General features: G+C 50.3%; 7 protein-coding genes across 7 annotated transcripts; all 7 read right to left on the reverse strand.

Moving 5' to 3' along the window:
- Nucleotides 1–6: 6 nt before the first annotated feature.
- On the reverse strand, nt 7–3,586 carry BDW70DRAFT_162075 (uncharacterized protein; the record flags this gene model as incomplete). Its single annotated transcript, XM_073741070.1, has 5 exons — nt 7–1,642; nt 1,688–1,762; nt 1,813–2,220; nt 2,279–3,463; nt 3,525–3,586. The coding sequence occupies 5 exons, from the start codon at nt 3,584–3,586 to the stop codon at nt 7–9; spliced, it is 3,366 nt and encodes a 1,121-aa protein (XP_073593780.1).
- Nucleotides 3,587–4,308: 722 nt separating this feature from the next.
- BDW70DRAFT_140631 (eukaryotic translation initiation factor 4E) lies at nt 4,309–6,287 on the reverse strand. The gene is made up of 3 exons (XM_073737653.1): nt 5,878–6,287; nt 5,034–5,798; nt 4,309–4,980 (listed from the first exon to the last, which is right to left on the reverse strand). The coding sequence occupies exons 1-3, from the start codon at nt 5,910–5,912 to the stop codon at nt 4,728–4,730; spliced, it is 1,053 nt and encodes a 350-aa protein (XP_073593781.1). The 5' UTR covers nt 5,913–6,287; the 3' UTR covers nt 4,309–4,727.
- BDW70DRAFT_88270 (uncharacterized protein) lies at nt 4,472–4,847 on the reverse strand. Its single transcript, XM_073745105.1, has one exon. It carries the CDS (start codon nt 4,702–4,704, stop codon nt 4,516–4,518), a length of 189 nt encoding a protein of 62 aa, XP_073593782.1. The 5' UTR covers nt 4,705–4,847; the 3' UTR covers nt 4,472–4,515.
- A 524-nt stretch (nt 6,288–6,811) lies between the features above and the next one.
- Nucleotides 6,812–11,041, reverse strand: BDW70DRAFT_88275 (putative protein kinase). The gene is made up of 3 exons (XM_073745106.1): nt 10,775–11,041; nt 7,488–10,678; nt 6,812–7,437 (listed from the first exon to the last, which is right to left on the reverse strand). The coding sequence occupies exons 2-3, from the start codon at nt 10,445–10,447 to the stop codon at nt 7,230–7,232; spliced, it is 3,168 nt and encodes a 1,055-aa protein (XP_073593783.1). The 5' UTR covers nt 10,448–10,678; nt 10,775–11,041; the 3' UTR covers nt 6,812–7,229.
- Nucleotides 11,042–12,919: 1,878 nt separating this feature from the next.
- Nucleotides 12,920–15,245, reverse strand: BDW70DRAFT_169767 (uncharacterized protein; the record flags this gene model as incomplete). Its single annotated transcript, XM_073742766.1, has 1 exon — nt 12,920–15,245. One exon carries the CDS (start codon nt 15,243–15,245, stop codon nt 12,963–12,965), a length of 2,283 nt encoding a protein of 760 aa, XP_073593784.1. The 3' UTR covers nt 12,920–12,962.
- Nucleotides 15,246–16,063: 818 nt separating this feature from the next.
- Nucleotides 16,064–17,621, reverse strand: BDW70DRAFT_140636 (GTP cyclohydrolase I). The gene is made up of 4 exons (XM_073737654.1): nt 17,146–17,621; nt 16,963–17,093; nt 16,600–16,904; nt 16,064–16,549 (listed from the first exon to the last, which is right to left on the reverse strand). Exons 1-4 carry the CDS (start codon nt 17,394–17,396, stop codon nt 16,247–16,249), a joined length of 990 nt encoding a protein of 329 aa, XP_073593785.1. The 5' UTR covers nt 17,397–17,621; the 3' UTR covers nt 16,064–16,246.
- A 266-nt stretch (nt 17,622–17,887) lies between these two features.
- On the reverse strand, nt 17,888–19,727 carry BDW70DRAFT_140641 (WD repeat RBAP46/RBAP48/MSI1 family protein). Its single transcript, XM_073737655.1, has 6 exons — nt 19,609–19,727; nt 19,487–19,549; nt 19,322–19,427; nt 18,807–19,268; nt 18,270–18,755; nt 17,888–18,206 (listed from the first exon to the last, which is right to left on the reverse strand). The coding sequence occupies exons 1-6, from the start codon at nt 19,625–19,627 to the stop codon at nt 18,032–18,034; spliced, it is 1,311 nt and encodes a 436-aa protein (XP_073593786.1). The 5' UTR covers nt 19,628–19,727; the 3' UTR covers nt 17,888–18,031.
- Nucleotides 19,728–19,803: the final 76 nt, after the last annotated feature.

Consider the following 19,803-nt stretch of genomic DNA (forward strand, 5'->3'; position numbering starts at 1 on the left):
GAACACTTATTTGGCACTCGGTGATCCTGGCGGTGTCTCCTCAACTTGTACACCTCCTTGCTGGGGAGCGTCCTCCACGTCGTCGCTGTCATCAACGTAAACAGCGCTGGAGTGTTCGCGCCGAAGATGTGGCTTTGAAGAAGGGGTTTCGGTTGATAGCGCGGCAGCTGCTGGACCGTTGGCTTGAGTCCGATCTTGGCTGTCTGGTACTTCGACGACCACACGTTTGGAAGGCTGATTATAGGCCTCCAGCTTGGGCGAATTGGGCTGTCCATCAGAAATCTGGGCAATGCACACCACTGATTCTTGCGTATCAACATTTACAGGGTCGACATCATGGCCAGTCTCAGGCTTCGGACTGGCGAATTGAGCAGAGGGTTGACGGCCTGGGGTTGTCTTCGAGCTCGCTTCAGCTGGTGGCGAGCGTTCGACTTGTACTTTACCCTGTGGACAATTTTCGCCTTCAACATTGTCCTTGTTGTTTGCGGCAGTATCACCAAGAAGATAGGAAACTGGTTGCTGATCTACTACCAGCGCGGCCCCGTCCGCTTTCGCCTTTGTAAGCTGCTCTTGCTCAGTATACAGCAGCTCCATGAATCCACGCAATCGAGTTCGTAGAAGACCGGACTTCAGCGGTGGCCAGTCTTCTTGTTTGCGCATCTCTTTCCGGAGAAGTTTCCGAACAAATGAATCCGGGTCTTGAACGAACTTTTCAGCGTAGGCTAGGAGGTAAAGACCGCAATCAGAAAAGTTCGGCTGATGTGGGATCTCCTTTGCGGTCATGCCTTTGACTAAAGATTTGTCAATCTCAATGCCCCGCTTTGATTTTGCTTCGGCGAAGAGGTATTCGCGGAGGATACTGATGGTTCCTGAACGAGAGAGGTCAAGTGAATCGAATGTGATGATAATTGGTTGGCAAGTACTGTATTTCATTCCATATGACCGGTTTTTCTTGGCCTTGCGCGACTTCTTAGGCGTTCCACTTGCTTCCGAGTCTTTCTGAGTATTGGGCTGTGATTGGCTTGAAGGGTCAGCCAACTTCGCGCGGGCTGCATCTGGATAAACCTCGCGTTCTGGCCATTCGTCTTCGCCTGGCTTTGGCGCCTCTGCTTGTGGATCTGGCGTGTCGAGAAGGCTCATAGAAGCTAACGACTGCCTAGCTGTTTCCTCTTTGATAGACTGTAGGGTTGTAGATGACCCATCCTCAAGCTGGGATTCCGGTGTTTCTGGCACTTCCTCGACTTCAGCCCGCGACTCAGATGGCAATGGCTTCTCTTCTTCACCGATACCCTCCAGGTACGGCAAGTTACAGATAATAGCCATATACCAATGGGCGTTCTCATTGATTGGTACGACGATATAGTCATAGCTGAAGATATCGACATTGCGAGTCCACTTCGCGACGCCTTCGTAATTGATCTTAAGTCCTTTAGGAGACTTGGTGAGAGTTGCAAAGAAGTATGAGTTGAAGAAGTAGACCCGCTGCGCTGCTTCGGGGCGGCATCGCTGAAGATGATCTTCCAGAAAGCGTATATAGAAACCTATAATGTTGTCGTTGAGGAATTCGTGAGGTGCAAGCCTCCGCAAATCCAGAGCGTTCACTTCGGCTTTTTTTTTCCCAAAACGAGGATACACCAGAGGTCTAAGTTGTTAGCATGTTTTGCAACGGAGACGCCTGGGAATATACCTGTCCCATTTCTGCTCCACCCCCAGACTAGGTTGTGCAGTGTATTCCTCTTCGTGATCATTGTCATCATCGTCACTGGAGGCCGTTTATTAACAGAGTTTCAATTGGAGACGACGGGAACTTACCAGACCAAAGTAGTAGGTGTTTTCCGCGACATCAATCTCGATCTCGTAGGACGTGTGGGCGCTTGTGAGTTTGAATGAAACTTCTTCACGGGAATCTCAACGCCTATATCGCGATGCGGGCGAGATGTAGGACTTGGGGCCCGTTTGGAAATGGTATTCTCGCCGGTGGTAGCCGGCAGCGAGGGGCTGGTGCGGTTCCCGGAAGCGGTGTCTAGACTCCGTTGTGCGGCAGCTTCTTCGTCTGTAACTTGCAGCCCATCTGAGAGCCTCATTCTCTTAGTTGTAGAACGCGGAGGCGGCTTGGGGCCCTCCTTGGGGGATTCTAACACATCCATCGGACGTTTAGTGTTTATACTGTAGCGCTGATTCTCCCGTGCACTCTTCTTGAATGCGTTATCCAAGTAATCTCTTTTATATTGATGTAAGCCTCTGACATGTGACGAGAACAAAAGTAGTTGAAACTCACCCTTTCTTTTCCTGAACCTCAATCTTGAGTTCGCGTAAACAAGAGCAAAGCTGCTCCTTTTCTTCTGCTGTTGATAATTCGAAGTCGTATTTATTATCATCCACGCCCATCTTGGACAACTCAAACCGAACCTTCCGGCTCGACGCTCCGCCCACCAAGATCTTCAGCACTTTCTGCAAAGATATCGAATGAGAATATCCAGAATCGGGTATTTTGACAATCACCTTTCCAGAATCGCCGCCACCAGGGTCCATGATGAGCTGGTCATTTTCACCTTTCAGAGCTTCCTGTAGAAAGGAACCTCCCCGGTAATAGACGAGCCTAAATGTTTGTCGTTGTGGCAGTCCCTTATTTGCCCTCCCTCTCTTATTTCTGGTCTTACCGGGCCTGGAAATTGCTTGAGAAGTAAAGAGAGTTGGACGAATGTCCGGGGACAAGGGTTCGTCCCGCGACTCTCTTCTAGGCTTGCTCAAAGATGTTGGCACAGGACCAACTGTCACATCACCTTGCAGCTCATCAGGGCTATCCCTTGATAAAAACGCACGGGGCTTCTCATGACGTGGCGGAGGAGTCTTAAAAGCGCTGTCTGATACTGAAGGCTTATTTACTATTTCAACACTCAAATTCGAGGCGGGCGTCGGCGCTTTCCATGGGACGTCATCGGGGTCCCCCTTCAGCAAGCCAGATTCTTTTCGCCGCTCCTTGGTAGCGTCACGAGTAAAGATAAGGTCGGGATCCTCTGACGAAAAAGGGTCGGCAAAACTGGCTTTCTTCTTAGGGCTCGGCCTGGGGACCCTCGCTCCCTTGTCAATCGTCCGATATTCTGATGTTAAGCCACTGTTGTATTCACGAGGCTGTCTTGTATTGCTTGAGAAACTCGGCGTGGGTGATTTAGCGTATGAGCGAGTAGCAACAGGAGAGCCCCTTGTAGATGAATGAGCTGGTGTGTCGTCATCAGATATGTTGATTGATGCCTGTGTCTCTGCCGGACCTTCAACTCGGCGACGTTTCGACGACCTCTCAGGGGCATCTGCAGAATGCTCCGAGCGCGACTGACTGGTGTAGAATCTTTCCTTTCTATTTGCGCGTACCGTTCCGCTACCTTGCGCCCCTCGTGATATTGTGTTCCAAGGTTTTAGGGCAAATGTCTGACCTGGAACAACTCTCACGGCGTTAGGGTCTCGCCTGATATCCGAAATTTATTAGCAATTTTCTGCGCTATATCAACAGGACGAGAGCAACATACTGCTTTCCACCGCCGAACAATCTATATTCGTCTGCTATGCTGGAAGAGGGAGTTTCACGCATTGGGCCCCTGTCCCGGACTCTGTGCGCACTGCGTGAGTATATTCCTCGGCACCTCATATCGCAGGACAAACTCACGGCGAAGGCATTCCTAATCCTGCGCGAGGGGAGGACTGGCGCAATGGTCGGCGTACGTATTCAGGCTCCGGGTCTGTTCTAAAGCTCCCGGCATAGCTATGGGGTATCTGATGCTAGTTTTAGCGAGATACACCCCAGAAATGAAAATCAAGGACCGACGGCAGCGATAAGGATAGTCGGGTTTTGGGAAGAACCCAGAAGGCAATAGACTGCCAGTGCAAGAAACAAAAGACACTAGCAAATTATGTACCCTACGCTTTTCTGGGATGACGGGCCGAATGGGGCGGTTTCCGAGCTTTTATGGTCGGCTGCAAGAGCATTCCTCACAGGCCGCTCGGAGGCTGCAGTGGATGACGGTGGAGGATCGGTAGGAGGAGAGGTTTCTGAGGGCGGTTGGCGAGGGTGGGAAAATAACTGGACCGATATTAAGTTAAATAGATGCATGTATTCACAGTGAGTTTCATAGCGAGATTGTCGTATCGATTTTGTTAGCTGCAACACATGGGAAGGTGTAAAATGATGTGCAACGGCCAAAGCCCGCATTATCTACAAAGGCGGTCGGGATGTTCTGCCCCCGCGCAAGTAGGACGGACAATGATCGGCGTCTTCCAGATCGGCGTCTTCCATACTAATCCACCCCTCTATTGTCTCGATTGCGCAGTTTTTCTACGACCACTCAAAGTATGGTATCTTTCAGGCTCGGGACATTAGAAAAATGCGCGTATATGATTACGCAATCTCAGTGTCCAAGCCACAAGGGCTGGTAATAAGCCGTTCATCGACGGAACGAATCTTTTGACAGAGGTTGCTTTCATTTATGAGAATACCTAGAGCACAGCTGTTCGGCAAATGCTTTACTTGTCAGACAACATATCAGCGGGTAGACACCAGGGATACCCTAAAGATGAGATGAAACAGCGACAGCGCAAGAATCCAAGAATGATAGCGAATAACCCCAAGCCATAATCACACGCAATGTTCGCCCCGATGCCCCGTGCCCAAATCATACCATGATTTTGTGTTTTCTTAGTATACACGATCATAACACAGACTCTGCTAAAGCATGTCAAGATGCCGGTCCCTTTCCCTTATCTCCCGTAGAGTCATCAGCCGTTGGTCTTCGGCGGTCCCCCCCAAACTGATGATGAGAATTTTGGTTGTGATGGTGATTATGATGGTTGTGGTGATGATGGTGGTTGTTAGCAGCCTTCTCTTGGCGAGCCTGATCAATAGCGGAGCGTTGGGCAATGCTGTCATCGTGGCTCTTCCAGACAATGTTGGTGTCTGCGGGGAAGGCGAGCAACCGTTTGATGGTCTCTCTGTGTTTAGTTAATAGGTGGAATTAGTCCGCAGTGGAATATGCTTAACGCACCTGATCTTGATGTTTCGCCCACCGTCGATCCGGGTCCAAACGGCCAAAACATCTTCGCCACTTCGCACACTGAGAACAGCACCGCAGATTTCGTCACTGGCCTCCGCAAACTGATCCCCAATCATGGCCAGAAGAAGATCCTCCCAATATCGGTCCGCCACACCCTTCTTCAGTCTGACGATCCATTTTCCACCCTTCTTATTGGCCTCATCTTCCCATACCGGCCGAATTCCCTTCTTGAAAATGTGATAGTCGGAAACGGTAGGAAGGAGCGAAGGTCTTTTGAGGTGCGAGTATACCGACCAAAAGCTCTCAACTGAGTGGATTGAGGCGAGCGGTGCAGTAGACTTCTCATAGTCGGAGTATTTAGGGGTAGGAGGGCGGTACCAGATAATCCAAGTGGATCGCAGGACGTGCTCCTTGAGATGGGGTTCAGAAGCCTTCCACTTGGCAACCTCCGCGGATGGCGCCGCCCGGTCAGTGGGATTCTCCCTTCTTTCTCCAGGAGTCTTCACCTCCGACGAACCTCCGGGTGTTTTGGGCGCCCCGAACGAGGCGAACGCACCGGAACCGAGGCCGAAGGCAGAAGACGCATTCGTAGATGGGGAAGACACGCCCGCAGAGAGGGGAGAAAGAGCGTTGAAAGGATTGGACCGGCCATGGGAGCTGTCGGGGCCAAAGCGCTTTGATGTGCGGGAAAGGTCAACTCTGGCACCACCCTCTTTGTTGTCAGTCCCTGTCATAGACAGAGAGAGCTTCGAGGTGCTAGCAGTGTGGCGGTGTTAGCATTTGTCAAACTTGGAGGCGAGCACAACCAGATGGGCAAGGGATAAATAATACATACTTGTTTCGGCGAGTCCACAGGTTCGCGTTCTCCATGGCGAGTAAATGGTTTGATACGGCTCAAGTGGGAGCTCTCATCGGGGGAAAAAAAAGAGAAAAACAAAAATCCGAAACCGTTCAACCGTGCAGTCGTCGATATGCCAAAAATAATACAGCTAACACAGGACCAACGCTAGGCAATGCAAAAAGTCACGGAATGCAGGAGAAGCGAGTGCGGAAGGGGAGCGGAGGTTCCGAGAGCAGGATGTAGAGAGGGGGAGTGAGGAGAAGAATCGTGGCAGAATCGTAATCGTGATGGTGAAACAGCGGGAAGTAAGAGGTCGGACAGAAAGTAGGTATAAATGCTCACAAGAGAAAGATGATGTGAGGGAGGCTTGGAAAGTAAGAGGGACTTTTGAGGCGGAATTAATAGTTGTAACTTGGAAATATGGGTAGTAGAAACTTGACCGTGACTGCAAAGTCGAAGGTTTAGGACTTTAAAGCCTGAGGCCACAAGGCTACATTTTCTTTCCAATACTTTCAAGCATGCAACCAATCAATGTCCGGCCCGCTTTCTACTTTCCGCATCATCATTCCTCCGCCCCGTCTGGTGGCCGAGTATTTTCTCTGCAACTTTTTCTGGGCGCTGTCTTCTTTTTCTTTTCTCTTTCACATAAACCCAAGACCACCAACTCAAATCATCGCTGCCTGCAAACTTGTTACTCTCACTGCACCGGCGATTCCGATGAGTGTGTCGAGAAAAACTTCAACCCGCTTCTAAAACCATCATCACGAGGGCTCCCCAGCTCCATGATGCGGTGATGACCTGTATGACGGGACAGTCCCAAACCTCGCATCAGTACGAATATCATGATTTATACCATATATGACACGCTAGCAGGAACGCAGCATGCTCGCATCTTGCAATGCACACAGTAGACTTCTATAAATGGTGCGTTCGACTCTTTTTAGTTCGTGCACTGTTCCCGAGATGAATTGTGTAATACAACATACTCTGGTAATCCGACGAACTCAACCGCTTTTAAGACCATCTTAGGTTGTTTGCTGGTTGAGCTTGAGGTCCAATGGCATTTTCTGATTGACATTTGACCCTGCATTGTTCCAATTATTCAATCATATGACTAGCTTAACTGACGACGTTCCGTAGACCTTGATTTATATTCCGAAAGTTATGCTTAAGTGAACAATCACCGTGGGCAAATAGGGCCTACGGACTCACGTCAGAAAAAAAAAAAATTAAAGTTGTTTCGTAGATAAGTGTCTAAATGCAGGATATTTCGGGCAGAGATGTTCTTGACCATTAAATCATTCCGAGCAGAAGATGTTTAAACTCGAGGAGGTATGCTCAATCGCCTACTGCTGCCCAGGCTGCGGTACGGATGATGTTAACCCATCACTGGTATCTGGCTTGATACGCTTGGTTTCCCGTTCATCCTGCGCCGCCAGGATTTTTCTTTTCTCCTTATCCCTCTGGTATTCCGCGCGCCTCGCTTCCCTATCCCTTTCCTTCCGAAGCGCCTTGGATTCGAACTCATGCCAATCGCCTTGGATATTCTCTAGTCTAGAGGAAGTCAGTATTGGTACTCCGGCTGGAAACAACTAAACACTTACTCGATTGGCTGTTGAGGGCTCGGTTCCTCAGAATGGAAGTAAGGGTGGGCGAGAACATCTTCAGCCGATGGACGTTTGGCTGGATCATAACGGAACACTTGGGAGACCATATCCAACGCGGCTGGAGACAGGATGTCCCGATAGATATCTTCAAATATCCTCTTCCTTCGCTCTGTTGGCCGCATGAGCTCAAACCAGGGCATTTCGACAATGTTTGGCCACTCTGCACGAGTTGGCGTTCCTAGGGTATTGTAAAGCTTGTCGAGTTGGCTAATCTCCCCTCCTTCTCCAGGGAAGACTGCCTTTTTCGTGAACATTTCGACATAAACACAGGCCGCACTCCAAACGTCAACCGCCGGGCCATACTGTGTTTCACCAAGAAGAAGTTCCGGGGGCCGGTACCAAATAGTGATGACGCGATTTGTATAGTCAAGCTGACGACTCTTTGAGAAGAATCGAGCCAAGCCAAAGTCAGCATACTTGAGTCGACCTTGATTACTGATCAGAATATTTGCAGCTTTAATATCCCGATGTAGAACTCCTCGATGGTGGAGGTAACTCAGACCTTCGAACATTTGCTTCGCAAGATCCTTCTTGTGCGCAGCTGTGAGAGTAAAGGTTGGATGGTTGATGAGGCCCGTGAGGTCGTGCGAGAGATATTCAAAAACCATGAAGCACTCATTCTTTTCGACCATGACTTCCAGCAAACTGACAACATTATGATTCCGCAGGTGTTGGAGTAACTTGATCTCTCGAACAGCAGTAACAGGGAATCCGTCCTTCTCTCCTTCCATTCGAATTTTCTTCAGGGCAACCTTTCTTTCAGTATAGACATGGATTGCCTTGAATACTTTTCCGTACGTACCGGCCCCGATGACTGACTCATTGCCAGGTTTGCGGAAGTAGACAGAATCTGAGTTGGCAAACTCCTCGGATATGGTGGGACGCGGTTTGAGTCGAAGCATAATCTTCGAGCGTTTGACTGGTTCCGGAGAGGGATCATGACGACGCTCAGGCCGGACGTCTGATGCTTTGTCATTTCTTCGCTTATCCCGAGGGTCAACTCTCCGATCGTCTCTTCTGCCGTCACGGTAATCTCGCGCTTCACGGGACCCACGCGGTTCTCTATAGTCTCTTCGATCGTTCCTCCCTCTATTACGATCTCTATCACGATGACGATCCCGATCTCGGTCGCGGCGATCAAAGCGCGGCTCTGGCTTGAATCTAGGCGGCGGCCCAGATGACATTTTAGTTCGGGGAGGTTCAGCAACTCGCTGGGGCGGTTCCCGTGCTAGCATTCGTTGAGCCAGATCAGGAACAGGCTTCGGAGCTGATGGCGGCCCAGTCTTTGCCTTGAACGCAAAGCTAATCTTTCCGCCTTTGCTAGGACCGGAAGGGGGTTCTGGTGGACGCGTATCCGGTTGCCCTGTCTGACCGGCTCCAGATCCGGATCCAGAATCATGCCTCGAGCCTTCATCTGGTGCTCGTGTCTCTCGACTTGCTGGTCTGTGAGTTGTAAGATTTTGATACCCTTCTCGATGCGACCGAGGTTCCGTAGGCGGTGGTGGAGGCGGGGGAGGGTCGTCTGCCGCGGACCCTTGCGGAGGACTCGGGGGCCCTGCCCTACTTCGCGAAGCCGATGCATCTCGCTGAGGGCTGCTGAAACGATTTCTGCCATGAGACAGAGGAGCAGTAGGGACAATCCCAGACAAGCGACGATCTTGGTGAGTTTCTTGGTATCTTTGCTGCCCATCACGATATGGATGTGACGGTGCCACGTGGTGGGACGAAGTGGGCTGGCCATGAGAGAGACGGCCGGGTGAATCATGTTCGGAGAAATTGCTTGGTCGGAAACTGTGGGTTGCTATTAGCAATGCATAGAAGAAACCACTCGAGGGAAGTACATACCCATGCTGGCTAGGGTGTGAAGAATGTTGCGCGCTTCGTCCACTGCGTGCAGTAGAATAAGGCGAACTTGGACGGGTAGATTCATGATGCGAATTGACCGGGGACCTTGAAGCTCGGCTTCGTTCAGGAAGACCGGCCCCATGTCCTCCTGTATCTGGAACGCGGTCTAGACTTAGTCTAGAGGGTGAGGGAGGTGGGTGCATTGCAATGTCGCCTTTTGATCCCCGACGGGAAAGTGCCGACGTCCTTGAATCTAGAGTACCTGCCGATACGCGAGAAGGCGATCGAAGATAGGGATCCCGTTCAATTCCGTCTAAAGGAGGACTGCGATAACGCCGGCTGGGATGTATAGGCGGTTTGTCCTCCCAGTCATGAGACCAGGGTTGTCTGTTTCTTGACTGATCCCGAAGACCGCTATCGTGTTTCCGCCGCTCCCTCTCCCTTCGAGGCGATGGTCTTCGAGTAGGTCTGCCTCGGCCTGGCGGGCGCCCTCCTCGCCCTTTGCTGTGTGAAGGTTCCCGATCAAAATCACGACCGTATCTAGGAGGTGCTCCACGCGGGTGAGTAGGCGGTCGACCCTGGAAACCGTCAGGTGGAGGACTGTGTGTCCTTTGCCGTTTGAATGGAGGAGCTGAAGGAGAATCCTCTCGGCGATAGTTTCTTTCTGCGGACCTCATATGTGTACTAGAAACGCGATGACCGGTGCGTTCAGGAGAATTAGGTCGATTTATATTTTGGCTCGACCGTATTTCCGAGCGTGACGGACCTGGTGAAGCGCGGGTGGAAGCAATGTTAGTGGAAAAATCACGATGTTGAGGTTTGTTATCCGGACCGGGGAAGGAACGCGGTGGCGGCGACCGTGACGAGCGATGAAGCCGGTCGTCGTTGGGCGGATGATGATGGTGACGGTCTTGGTCGTGAAATCTATCCCTCCCCCTATCGCGGTGAGAGCCTCGAGGCCTACTATGCTTCTCACGGCCACGCTGGTCTCCAACTTCGCCGGAACCTCTCCACTGGTCTTTTAGCACCGGACTCCTATGGGACCCAGCCATGTAATCTTCGCTTTCTGCTGCATCTGGTTCAAGAAGGTTTACCGACGAACAGCACGACGATGCAAGACACTGGTTAGCAGGAAGTGGCCAGATCTGCTGATGAGCACAAATGATGAATCTTTGGCGGCTGTCCGGTTTGCCGCATCAAGCGTGAGTTGCCTGTGTTGAGTCTTTCGGGGATTGGTGGTGCGGACCGGTGGTTTTTCCGGGCTGGATCTGATGGATGGTTCCCTAGGTCATATCGCAGCAGTGTCAATAAAAACGTATATTAAAGAGTAAATCAGATATTGAAGGCCGTTAAAAAAGAGCTTGGGAAGGGGCACGCACCTGTTTTATACGTTAATGAGGTGAGGGTGGCGGCCTCTCTCTTCTACTGGTGGTACTTGGTGGCATCAGTACAAAGCCATGAACTGGCAGCCAATTTACTTTCGGCAGCGGGTTTAAGCCAGACGCCTGTCTCGCTTGCACTTCCGCAGCGCTGCGGCTCTTACTACGAAATGTGGTTTGAGGGCTCACTGCAAATGTTAGCCAGCGGAGAGAGAAAGAGCCTCTTTGGTTTTCTCAGCTGAAACTCCGCGAAACAAGTCAATGCCCAGACGATCACTGACACCAGGAGTGACATTGCAAACAGCTGCCCACTTCCTAGCGTCGCATCGGTGCCGTGCCTTATTGCTAAATTGCCCCTTGATAAATCTCGCCCACTATTTCGTATATCCCCACACCCATCTCGCTTTTTGAGTAAGAACCTGCAGTCGGTTTTGCAGGGCTTTCTCAGCGCCGCTTCCAGAGCCTGCTCAGTCGCTTCTCTGACCCATTTTCGCAATAGCCGCTATGTCAACAGCGGCCTACCCGCTGAGCCTCGGCGAAAGGAAACGACTTTGAGGCTTCTGTCAAAGGAAGCCTGTCTACGCATAGTAAAACAAACAACAGGGACTGAAGCTGAGCGTTCACTGAAAACATGGTGATGGCGCCTGGTTGTAGTTGTGTTGCAACGGGAATAATCGCTGCATAAGAGGGTCAAATGCATATGACCGTCAGCGCCAGACGGCAGAAAACAACTATAAGCTGAATCCCGGGCATCTGCCTGGATTGATGTGCCGTGCCAGGAAGAAGACGCAAAGCGACAAGCGCAATCCCGTGGGGATTGACCTGAGAAACCGGCTTGAGAACGCAATGTCAATGGCTCAAAAATCTTCAGGAGCAAAGCTAAGATTCTCTCTCGCAACGCAAGAAGGCGATATCAAACTCTTGGCACTTTACTGGGCAATTGACGGACAGAATAAAAAGCAGGCGCCACTGTCTGTCAGGGAAATGGCAATCCGTGATTCGAAGAGAAGAAAGACGAGCTGCTTACGGGTCGCAAACAGCAGCTTTGAGGTCAAGTCATTGCGACAACCACGATAATGGTACGCGGAGTATGGCATTATTCTTGACACTGCGTGGAGCCATAGCTAACAGCAGCTAGCACAAAAACCTGGGAGTTAGATCCCAGCGACATACATACCTCATGGCCGAGCACATATCCAGGAACTAAGTGAATTTGGAGGAGCGGACCCCGGTAGTGATACGCGGGTTATGAAGGTAGAACCTGTGCCCATACCAAGGTCGACCAGAGATAATTGACGCTGGTAGCACGGAGGCCGGGATGGAAGTGTGCACTGGTGCAGGCAAGGCGGTGGGGGCCGGGAATCGATTGATCACCCTGTGACCTTGAGAACTTCAGATCCAACCCACGAGAACCCATCGCAGACAAAGAGCTTCGGGCATGTGAAGAAATAATTTTACTTTCGCATTAATCGTGAGAGATTCGTTCCATAACAGCCAGGACTAACACCGGATTGATGGGGGTTGTTGACAGCCAGGATCCGTGGTGGGAGCTTGATGACAGGTCGAGGTTTCCACTGTCTCCGGAATCCGAAATCCACGAGCAAGTACCACGTGACGCGGCCGCCTCCGAACACGTGATTTGTTCTCATCCGCATAGATGACTGAGGGTTGACTGGAGAACCCTGGAGGAAAAGATTCTTGTTCAGTGTTTGATAAAGTACATATGTAGTCAATTCTTTCAATAGAGAGGAGGAGGTGGCGTAAGGGTGGGTTCAATCATGCTCATCAATCTGTTAAGCTCGTATCAGTTAGGGCTTTATAAGAACAAGGTCCACTGTGCAGTTCAAACACTGCTACCCTTGGATTCAACTCAGTAGATAGATAATTGAAACGGTTCTTATATCTTGACTAGAAGACTTCTTGGGATCTGGCGTTGTCGAGACAGAATCCTAACCAACCCTATTGATAGATATATTGTATCATATCAGGCGAGATTAGACCTTTATAGTGATGTATCAGACTGTGTACCTTGAAAAGAGCCGAATGTTAGAGGTTATTCTCACAATATAGATCTAGCGACCCCAGTCACCTCCCCATTATCTCAATAAAATGCTACAACCGATATAGTCCATTTGCATTCACTTTGTAGTCTCAGCCTAAATGCGGAGAGCCCTAAGCGAAGCATAGCTTAATCTAACACCAAGAAAGGGCCAATGGGATTATCACAATCTTGAGTCGCATTCCTGACCTCCAGATCCCAAGGGACGAGCGGACGCTCGCATTGGGCAAACGTCTGAGGCTGGCCATGGATAAAGATCCGCACGTACATCTGTTGAACATCAAGCCGTCTTCTTTGGGCCTCTTGTAGAATAACCTCATCTGGACGCCGCAGTTTCTTGTTCTGTTCGCGACCTTTGCCGTACCCCTCATATTGCAAAGAGCCCACCTCGGCAGACGGCACACCAAAAATTTCACCTTCAGGTGCTTCACTAGGACGAGGGTTGTACCTCCAGCGAATTAGGGCCCTGAGAAGCTCTATATCGCTTCTCAAGGCATGACCAAGCAGCATATCGCGACAAAGATAAAGACTAGGCTGAGCCATAATAAGGCGTCGCTGGCCGCCAGTCTGGTTTTTGCGCACGATCTTAACGTACATGTCAAGACGCACGATGAAGAAAACGGCCATAAATAGATCGAGGTCTGTCCAGAGATTCCGGTTCTGGACGGTCCATACCCGACGCGCTGTATCGGGAATGTCCATCAGGAACCAAAGTTTGAAGATGGCAAATTTATAACGCGATGGGAAACCATAACCAGCTCTTTGGAGACAGGAGAGAATTATATGGACGGTTTGATCGCGGGATCTGACCATTTGTAACCAGCGAAAAGAAGCGGTAGAGGCGACAACAGAGTCGACGGAACAGGCAGTGGAAAAGGGGTCGATTTCATTATCTATTGCAATTCGCCTAAACCGTAGCTTCGAGTAACAACGCCACGGGAAGATGTGAGACGCCACACGCGACCGGCGTAGCGTCTGAAGGCGCACAATTTTCGGAAGGTACTTGACCGTGAAGCTATGACACGCCCTCGACGTCGACTGTAGATTGATGAGATCCTGAACACAAAGTTCACCCGTCAATAGGACCGCTATCTCTGGGTGCTTGAGGAGAGCGAGGAGTATGTTGAAGGTATTAAGATGGATGCCATAATTCAAGCCCTCGATTACAGTTTGAGTGTGTTGAGAGTCAGTAGAGGGACGTTCAGGTGTATCGGCCTTGTGCTGACCAGCATCACTCCCACTAGCAGTGCGAGCTTGGTACGTGCTTTGGTAACTTTCAGGTGTAGGTCTATCATGTTCATACATGGTTGCATAGCCCCGTCCTGGGTCCTTGGTCGAGGGATTTTGCATCCGGTTTAATCGAAGACCTGAATAACCTTCGTATTGCGAGCTAGGGAAACCATGAGGAACATAAGCCGTTCCAACAAATCGTGGATCAGAGGCATTTGTCTCCTGACTTCGCAGGATGTGCCGAGGAGTCACCGCAATAGGTTCGTTCTTGATAGCTGAGTGTGATCCAAAGAGATACTCCGCCCTGTTTAGATTGAGGGCGTTCGCCGGCTGAGTATACTCCAAGGGCATGTATTCACTTTGAGCGTATGCACCCATGTTCAAAGAGAAATTTGTAGTTTCTATATGATGATCTTCCAGATCTCCGTACGCACCCACGGTGTTTCCCGCTGCGTTGGTGACGAAGGTAGCTGGAGCACGCTCAAAAGTTGGTTTGTGATTGAAGTGAGTTTCCTCAGGTACAGTCAAGTATCGCGCAGGTGGAGCTCCTCCCTTCATCCTATTCACGTTTGGGACCGGGTAGGCTGTTCGAGGAATGTAGGCTGCAGGCGGAACATGAGGGAAAAACACGCCTTGGTTGGAAATATGAATCAACGAAGGATTCTCCGGCGTATTGATATTAGTGTTTGGGTTTTCCTGATAGCGCCGATCGATGGTAATGATGTCCTCCGGCGGAATACCGGCCAGAAGCTGCTGCCGTATGAGATGTCCTTGAAGAGCCTCTCCTCCGCCAGCCATAGGAGAAGCCAGGACCGGAGCGTGAACGTGAGACCCAGTCTGCGGTAGGCACTGGTGAGCCTCAGTCTGCGGTGGGCACTGAACTGGGGTAGAAATAGGAGTTATTCGCTGGGTAGGTGGTCTGAGATAGCTGATGTTGTATGCCTGATGAATAGGTGCTCCGTCCTGACCATCAGTAGGCTCTGTCTTGATCACGCTGTGCTGGGGCTCGCTTTGTGCAGCTTTGAGAGTAGAGTCCTGCGAGAGTGGGTGTAACTGAGTGTCGAGGCCCGCGCTCGCATCCAGGTTCTGGTTTCTGTTCTCATTCCCGTCGGGGACATGAGCTAAATGGATGAGAGAACGGGCTACATCCATCTCGCAACAGTTGGGAGGAGAATGAGCCATCGTCGGTAAGCTGAGACGAACATGAAATGGTGAGTCTGACCGACAAAGGATAGGGAAACACCCGGAAATGTGCAGAAGATAGTGACTAGTAGATGGAGGACGCGCCGAGAGGAGGATGTAAACAAGCAATTTTGAGAAACACAGGGAAAGATATGGGCCGGAGCAAGAGAAGGTGAGGGATGATTGAGAAAAATAGTAGCGCACAATCTTACTCAGGATGCTTGTCCACACGAGGTGTTGCATTGTGATGAAAGGGTGCTTGGTTCACTACGCATATTACATGAGAACATAATATGCGAAATAGAGCATGAGAAATTAACAATACATATTCCATCAGCAGTGTTCGGGAGATGGTGATAGGCACATTGTTCTACCAATATGTGAGAAATCAAACGCATCAATATACCAATTGTTCAGCTTGGTCTTCTCATTCCATTGCTTCTACAACACAAAGAGGTGGGTTGAGCTGAAAGTTGTTGAACAGATTTCTCCCTCTAGTCCCCATCACTCAAGAGCCGTTGAGTCCCAAGTTGAGCTATGGAACTTTCATGGCGTATCTGATGCGTAGGTCAATAAACTATGCAAACACTCTTTTCGGTCGGGTCATATTGCTCTAATATGATATCTGCCCTATAATTGATTGCTTTTTTGCCGTCGAGGCTCTGACAAGCTAGGTCTATCTGGGTACAGTAGTAGACAATGAGTATATGCAGGCATGAGAAAGCCCAAAATGAAACATGGAGTGCTAAACGAAGGTCTTTCGAGAATCTGCCCGCGTTGACCCTGTTCAGACAAAAAAAAAAAAAAAAAAAAAAAAAAAAAAAAACAAAAACATCCAACCCAATATAACCTGACCTGTTGAGAGGTATACCGCCAAAACTCCAGAAATCACTGCACTGCTTCATATATGGATATCTAATACCGTCACTGTTAAATCGAGAGGTAACCCACTGCGGGGAATGTTGAAATTTGAATACATATGTGTTGAAACACGAAGGACATTATTTCCTGTTCAGGAGGGTGAGAAATTCCTCGCGGGTCTTCGCGCTGGAGCGCATGCATCCAAGCATGCAACTGGTTGTTGTGCTGCTGCTCGTCTTTTGGACTCCGCGCATAACCATGCAAAGATGCGACGATTCCATTACCACGCCGACGCCTCGCGGCTTGAGAACTTCGGAAATAGCGAGGGCAACCTGTTTCGTTAAGCGCTCCTGCACCTGAAGGCGGCGGGAAAACATTTCCGCTAGGCGGGCGAGCTTGGAGAGACCGAGGACGCGGCGGTCCGGGATGTAGCCAATGTGCATCTGTATGACAACTTAGCGAAGGACCAAAGTAAAGATCGGGAGAGGTTTACCTTTCCGGTGAAAGGCACCATATGATGCTCGCACAAGGAGAATACATCAATATCCTTGACAATAACCAATTCATCATGGTCCTCATGGAAAACCGCGCCGTTGACAAGGTCCCGCACGTTCTCCTCATATCCCTTGGTGAAGTAGAGCATAGCTTTCGCATACCGGTCTGGTGTTTCCCGGAGACCCTCCCTATCGGGGTCTTCACCAAGACACTCGAGGATTGTCCGCACAGCTCCTGAGAGCTTCTTGATCCGCGCCTCATTTTCCTCTGGGGTTGACTCAAGCCGTGCCCGCGTTCCGGGGCCTGTCAGACAAACTGCATCAGCAAACCGACTGCGACCGAGATATTTCGAAATACTCACATGGCCAGCTTAGGCCATCAAAATCAATCGCAGGTGTCAGCGCATACGGGCTGGTGGGGCTACCGGTCGTTGCCGGCGGGGTGAGGGCAGCTTCGTCTCTGGGGTCGCGGGCTGGGTCATGTAATGAAGGCCTAATTCCGATAGGGTCAGCTAGTACTATAGATGCCGCTTCAGAAGACGTACTTAGTCACAGAAGATTTGCGACGAGGGCTGTCGTAGCTGCTAGCAAGTTCGGTCGGATGCGATTCTGACTCAGGCTGATCGAACTCGACGGGAACACGAGGAGCGAAAGACGAGCGAATAGAAGTATTCAAACTCTCCCGCTCGCGGACATCCCTCGACGCGACGGACCCAGCAAGAGGAGACCCGCCGTTCAGCAGGTGAGAAGGGATGGCCTTGGGCTTGGGGCCCAAGGGAGGAGAACCAGATCCCATATTTGACTCGAAACCTGACGGCCGGGAAGACGAGGAGCGGGGATCTCGATATAGAAGATCTTTCAAAGATAACGGGACCAAGTGGTTCGTAAACGTACTGAAAAAAGGAGATAAGAAAACGATATCCTGAGTTTAGGACATATTTCTAGCCAGATTTTTTTCAGAGAAGGGACAAAAAAAGAACGTTATGACAAAAGAGAAGACAATTCTCTCGGAGACTGGATTGCCCCTCCGAGCGCGCCACACTTGGAGTTGATTGCATGGGCCGGCCCTTCACCGCCTGAAGCCTAATGATGCAGGACAATGTTGGTTGCATGCATCCTGCGGCTGACGGAGCCTGCCCAGGCGGGAAATAACGGTAATCAATAAGAACTAGCGCCCATCAGACATGCGGTATTCGTGGAGTTGCTCCGGGAAGTGCAGCAATACTGCTATTTTTAGGCTTCAGAAGAATATCTGTTGTAATAGCTCATATTTACGAAGAGAAAAAATAGCAAGAGATTTGTTCTTAACAGTTTGCACCGTAAAGCGGCAATCAGAATACAGAGGGAATAGGATTTCAGTAAGATGGCATGAGATGCTTCGTCTTTCCACAATGATACGGCTGAAAATAAGAGAGCTCCCATGGGCGCCATTCAAGGCTCCAACTCCTCGGTCGGCACGTCCTCCATATCCTTACCAACAATTGCATCAGCAACTTTCCAGACTTGCAAAAGGTTGTCCTCTGCGGCAGAGCAGAGCACCCAGGGGTCGTTGAGATTCCAACTGAAATCCGAAATACGATTGGTGTGGCCGCCGTGCATAAATAGTCTGTAGGTGTGATAAAGTTAGCCTTGTGAAATCAAATCGTTACAGGAGACTAAGAGCACGTACAGCTCAGGTGGCCCATCCTGAGCATCTTCGGGTGTCTGCTCCTCGCCCGCTCGACTCAAATCCCAGAACATGATCTTACGATCGTAGCTTGCACTCGCCAGAACGGCCTCTTCGAACGGATGCCAGGAGATCGATGTGACGGAGTCGGTATGGTTTTCGAGTGTGTGTAGCTTCGTCTTCAGGTTACGTAGATCCCATAGGCCGATAGTCTTGTCCGCAGATCCTGTGGCCAGGACCGTTTCGGCGGCAGGGTTAAAAGCGATCGCATTTATGGCATCACGATGCTGGCCTTCAGCCGTTGCGGCGGCACGAGTAGTCTCTGCAACTCGAGTATCGAGAATTTGAAGAGTGATGTCGTCTGAGACGGTTCCAATGAGAGAGGAGTGGAGGGGATGGTGTTGAACGTCATTAACAATAGAGGAATGATGAGTATAAGTTCGGACCGGCTGCAGGGCTTTGTTGTTCTTCGTGTAAGTTGTTAAATCCCTGCCTGCTGTCAGTAATTCCGTCACAAGCAGCAAGCCTGCCATTTCTTACCAAAGACGGACAGTTTTGTCCTCACTGCCAGTAGCGAGGTGGCCTGCAACATGAGGGCTCCAACTTAGTCCGAATCCTTCTTGCTTATGCCCAAGAAGTTCCATCTGAGGATTCACTGTTCCCGTCGGGACACTCTGATGTTTTGAGCGGTCCCAGATCATGACTCTGCCGTCCGTACACATTGTAGCGATTATGTTGGGGTTCTGAGGCTGGTACCGAGCCTTGTTTACTTCGCCCTTGTGGTCGATCTTCTGCACAATCTTGAAATTGATCTCCATCGGAGCTTTTTTGGAGCTGCCGCCATAGCCACCAATCTCCCCACGCTCCTCGTCGTAATCATCAGGATTGGGAGCGTTGGGGTTGGGTAGTTGAACTTGCGCAATCTGAAGATAATTTTGTGCGTCGCTGGACGTGTGCGTGCCCAGGAGCAGACGGTGAGTGGAATACGGCTTGTCCGAAGCACTGTACGGAAGAGTCAGAAAAGAGGCCAACTGCGAATAGCTCAATCCACATACTCTTGCTTGTCGGGCAGCCATTGTGTTGTTAGCGTCGGCCACTCTAGTGCCGTGCTAAGGATCATATCGTAAAGGAAGGGGGCGTTTTTTTTCCATGTTTTGTATTCTGAGCCGACGAGTTTTAGTCGAGATATCTCGCTGCCGAAAAGAGACAAAATACAGTACCTTCATTGATTATCTTCTCTTCGGTGCGCTCCTCCTCCTGCTCTTCCTGTTCCTCGATGAAACCTAGAAGCAAGGTCAGATCAATCGCTGCGCGCAAGGCCATTGAGAAATGAAAATCGCACCATCCTCATAAGATTCCATTATGCTGGTTGTGTATCTGTGAAGGACCCGCCAGATGGGTTCAGACAAAAGCGAAGGTAAATGGAGAGGGGGTTGCTGTTTGACACAGAGGCAAGAGAGCTCTGCGGTCGACCGCCGTGTCGCGTTTTGAAAGAAGCTCCCAGCGCGTTAATGAGCGTCTTTTGATCTAGTCCTAA

This window comes from Aspergillus foveolatus (genome assembly GCF_047715535.1).
Source record: "Aspergillus foveolatus strain CBS 279.81 unplaced genomic scaffold BDW70scaffold_44, whole genome shotgun sequence".
Classification (NCBI taxonomy): domain Eukaryota; kingdom Fungi; phylum Ascomycota; class Eurotiomycetes; order Eurotiales; family Aspergillaceae; genus Aspergillus; species Aspergillus foveolatus.

Bases quoted from the DNA above. Each gene is read 5' to 3' on its own strand.
- BDW70DRAFT_88270 (XM_073745105.1), bottom strand. From the start codon at position 4,704: ATGATCGTGTATACTAAGAAAACACAAAATCATGGTATGATTTGGGCA.
- BDW70DRAFT_140631 (XM_073737653.1), bottom strand. From the start codon at position 5,912: ATGGAGAACGCGAACCTGTGGACTCGCCGAAACAA. The intron at 5,799-5,877 runs GTATGTATTATT...CCACACTGCTAG, and splicing joins CTGTGGACTCGCCGAAACAA to CACCTCGAAGCTCTCTCTGT. The intron at 4,981-5,033 runs GTGCGTTAAGCA...AACTAAACACAG, and splicing joins GGGCGAAACATCAAGATCAG to AGAGACCATCAAACGGTTGC.
- BDW70DRAFT_88275 (XM_073745106.1), bottom strand. From the start codon at position 10,447: ATGGCTGGGTCCCATAGGAGTCCGGTGCTAAAAGACCAGTGGAGAGGT. The intron at 7,438-7,487 runs GTAAGTGTTTAG...GACTTCCTCTAG, and splicing joins AGCCCTCAACAGCCAATCGA to ACTAGAGAATATCCAAGGCG.
- BDW70DRAFT_140636 (XM_073737654.1), bottom strand. From the start codon at position 17,396: ATGGGATCTGGTTCTCCTCCCTTGGGCCCCAAGCCCAAGGCCATCCCT. The intron at 17,094-17,145 runs GTACGTCTTCTG...TATCGGAATTAG, and splicing joins CGCAAATCTTCTGTGACTAA to GCCTTCATTACATGACCCAG. The intron at 16,550-16,599 runs GTAAACCTCTCC...GTTGTCATACAG, and splicing joins TGGTGCCTTTCACCGGAAAG to ATGCACATTGGCTACATCCC.
- BDW70DRAFT_140641 (XM_073737655.1), bottom strand. The intron at 19,428-19,486 runs GTACTGTATTTT...TCGTCGGCTCAG, and splicing joins AGAGAAGATAATCAATGAAG to AATACAAAACATGGAAAAAA. The intron at 19,269-19,321 runs GTATGTGGATTG...TCTTCCGTACAG, and splicing joins TGGCTGCCCGACAAGCAAGA to TGCTTCGGACAAGCCGTATT.